Here is a 3,321-nt window from a genome sequence, read left to right as displayed (position 1 = left end):
AAAAAAAACAAAACTAAGTAGCCTATGTGTTCTTCCAGACTATCCTCTACGTCTATGAAAAATTTCATCGAAATCCGATCATCCCTTTATGCTACAAACTCTAACAAACATCCATCCATCCATCCATCCATCTAAACTTTTGCATTTATAATATTAGTATGATTAATATTAATTGTATTATTTTATAAATTAACTTGATAACTTAATTTTCTTTTCATATCCAACAATCAAACATAGTACAGCGTACTTAAATATCTACAAATTCTAAAAAGGTTGTTTATCAATATTTATTCGTATACAATATATATTTTTCCTGTAAACGCCAATTCGTTGTACAAAATCCCACAAAGTGTGCGACTAATGATCCACGAACGCGCTACTCTATACATAAAATAAATCCAACAGTATTCGTATCAATCAGGAGTTAAACGGAAAAGAACATTTATAAATAAATATTGTGGAATAAAAACCAAGATAAAACACATTGGAAACAATTACATTAATTGAATACCAGCTGTAGATATATCTTAGTAGAGTTCTAATTGCCGAAACAAGTTTACGAGAAAAAAATATTTTTTTAACCTGCGACTCCGTGTGCGGAATTAAAAAAATAATTGTTAGGTAGCCTTTGTATTTTTCCAGACTACGGTCTGTAGCTGTTCTAAATGTCATCGAGATCCGATCAGTCATTTAGGCGGTAAATTATATTAAACATACATATGGATATAATCTTTCACATTAATAATAGTATTAAGATGAAGAAAATAACTTAAACTTTTTTTTGGTACTACGAATTTTTTATAGCCCATCATGTTATTTTGCACGTGTTGTATCAAAACAAAAACAACTGCATTAATTCTATAAACAGGCAAATAGCATAAAAGGGATGTTACGTTGAACAATTTAATTAATACTGCTACAGGGGGAAAACTAGGGTCGCTCATTTATTGTAAAAAGTGGGGTAGGAAAAGTGTTTCATACACTTGGCTTATTTTAATTAGAGGTAAGCAGTAACGTAAGGAAACAGGAAAACATAGACCGCATAGACATCCCATTTGAGATAAAGGAAAAAAATCAACAACATTCTGAAATTCATAAGTTAAGAGAACATTGGCCTTGGAGATTAAACCTGGGTGTGTTGATTTTAGTCCGGTCTAGTCAAGCGTTTAACAACTACACTGACGCTCACAAATTGAGGACATATAGTTTTAATCAATTTATCGTAGTCTGAAACCTTCGTCTCCTTGATACCTAATGGACAAACTTTTCGGTGCTGGTGTCAAGTCATAGACTGTCGATTGACCGCAAATAGTTCCATTTAGATTTTGTAACTGTTGTCTAAAGTTTATTAATTATGTGGAACAAAGTTCAAAGAAAATATGAATTTTTTAATACTCATTACATTCTTATAAATCTTAGTAGTGATTATTTCAATACTTTTATTATACGAGAAATAAAAAAAGGATTAACAAAAAATGCATGATAATTTTATGTAAATTTCATATTATTTCTATTAACATTTAAGAACAATTCCTATTTATTTTTGACTAGCTTTCGCCCGCGACTCCGTCCGCGTAGAATTAAAACAAACGAAAGTGATTAGCCTGCGTGTTCTTCCAGACTATCCTCTACATCTATACCAAATTTCATCGAGATCCGTTCAGCTGTTAAGGCTACAAACTAACAAACATCCATCCATATATCCATCTAAACTTTCACATTTATAATATTAGAATGATTAATAATATACATTAATTAAAAGAAATATATTTTAACTTTTAAAATTCGCAGTATTTTTACTGAGAGTAAAAACGTATTTAAACATCAACACCATAATCCTGAAGAGAAATGCCAAAGCAAATTCACGTTTTAATGCAACAGATTTGTACGTAAGGGGTCGTAGCGGGCACGTAGTGCCGTAGCGATCACGTAGCACCGCGGCGAGCTTGTAGCTAATGAATAAATATCACATTCATCCGGTGATATTTTAAAAGGTTTTATGAATACTTACTTATTCTATTATTAATTAAACCAATGAGTCAGACCCTAAATAAGTTAATTTTGAGGTTCGTTACTCTCTTAAGAGTTTTCAGTTCGTTAAAGCGCAAATAGCTTTATGGTCAAAAGTACAACTTATCGATCTTTATCGTTAGTTCCAATCTCGCTATTCGACTAACGTCATAAACCCTAGGAAACCTTTAATTCTATCGAATTTATTTAAAGATATTTTTAGGTTAATTTCTCTAACTTTTTTCTACCACATTTAGTTTTAAAATATAGTAACAAACAAGTAGTTGAGCATAATGCGCAAATTCACCCAGGGAATTAACATCAAAGTAATAACAAATAACAACCGCTTGCCCCGGGGCCAATTTTATGTTTACCACGCTCGCCTCTCTGATATCTTCTAAACACATTCTAACATTTTGATGTTAACAGACAACTTTTTCAATTACTACGCTACATATATATACAGATGAAAAATGTAATATACTTGTCTACATATCCTTGTATCTGTATATACGTGGTGACAATTGCTTTATATATTGATAATTGGCAATTAAAGAAATTATCATAAATACTTGCCAAGTAAGCTTATAAGTTGGGGAACTCGATACTACAAATTAAAACCTTATATGTCGTTTGATACCTGCAGTAAAATCTTTTTGTAACTCCATAAAAGCTTTTAAGTTCATTCTGTTTATGTTAAATCTGAATAAGCTTTGAGCTTTTCTTCATTCGAATAAGTTTCTTTTTATTCTACATGTTATGCGATGTTTCTTAAGTGGCGGGGAAGATATTTTTTAAAACATTTCTTGCACCCCCAAGTTAATTATAAAATAGTGTTCTATTTTAAAGGAGCCAGTAATTGGACTTCTTCATGATTGAAATACAGTTTGCTTGCAATTATTCTTTTAGTTGTCTTTAGTTGTGGTACAAGTGCCTATAACATTTTTTTCTTTTAGATACTGCAGAACAATTTATATCAATTTAAAAAAAACAAGTTATTAGTAAAGGACTAATAAATATTCAAGTATAAAGTAACCTAGTCTATTTTCTGTTATAAATAGAATATAAGAATATCAAATTTAAATTATTTAAACATTCGTAAACTATTATTAAGAGTAATTAATAAATTCACGTCTATTTTTTTAAAATTAATAGCAAAATTATTCCAGGAGTAAAAAAAAAATACTAGGGCAGCATACTTACTGGATGCTGTAGTGGCAACGGAGACTAACACGAAGATGGACAGAACAATTCTCGCTGTAGACTGCATATTGCCTGCCAAAAAAAAAAAAATTAACAATGGTCAGCAAA

General features: G+C 30.6%; 1 protein-coding gene across 1 annotated transcript in view; it reads right to left on the bottom strand.

The window, feature by feature from the left end:
- Positions 1-3,281, bottom strand: part of LOC106105425 — a 5,191-nt gene extending 1,910 nt beyond the window's left edge. The window contains exon 1 of the mRNA XM_013285719.1: positions 3,214-3,281. Coding sequence (XP_013141173.1) covers positions 3,214-3,280 — 67 coding nt within the window. The 5' untranslated portion in view covers position 3,281. The remainder of the gene's footprint in view (positions 1-3,213) is intronic.
- Positions 3,282-3,321: the final 40 nt, after the last annotated feature.

This window comes from Papilio polytes, unplaced genomic scaffold (assembly GCF_000836215.1).
Source record: "Papilio polytes unplaced genomic scaffold, Ppol_1.0 DF822845.1, whole genome shotgun sequence".
Taxonomy (NCBI): domain Eukaryota; kingdom Metazoa; phylum Arthropoda; class Insecta; order Lepidoptera; family Papilionidae; genus Papilio; species Papilio polytes.
Note: the sequence above shows the minus strand (reverse complement) of the source record. Positions and strands in the feature narration are given on the sequence as shown.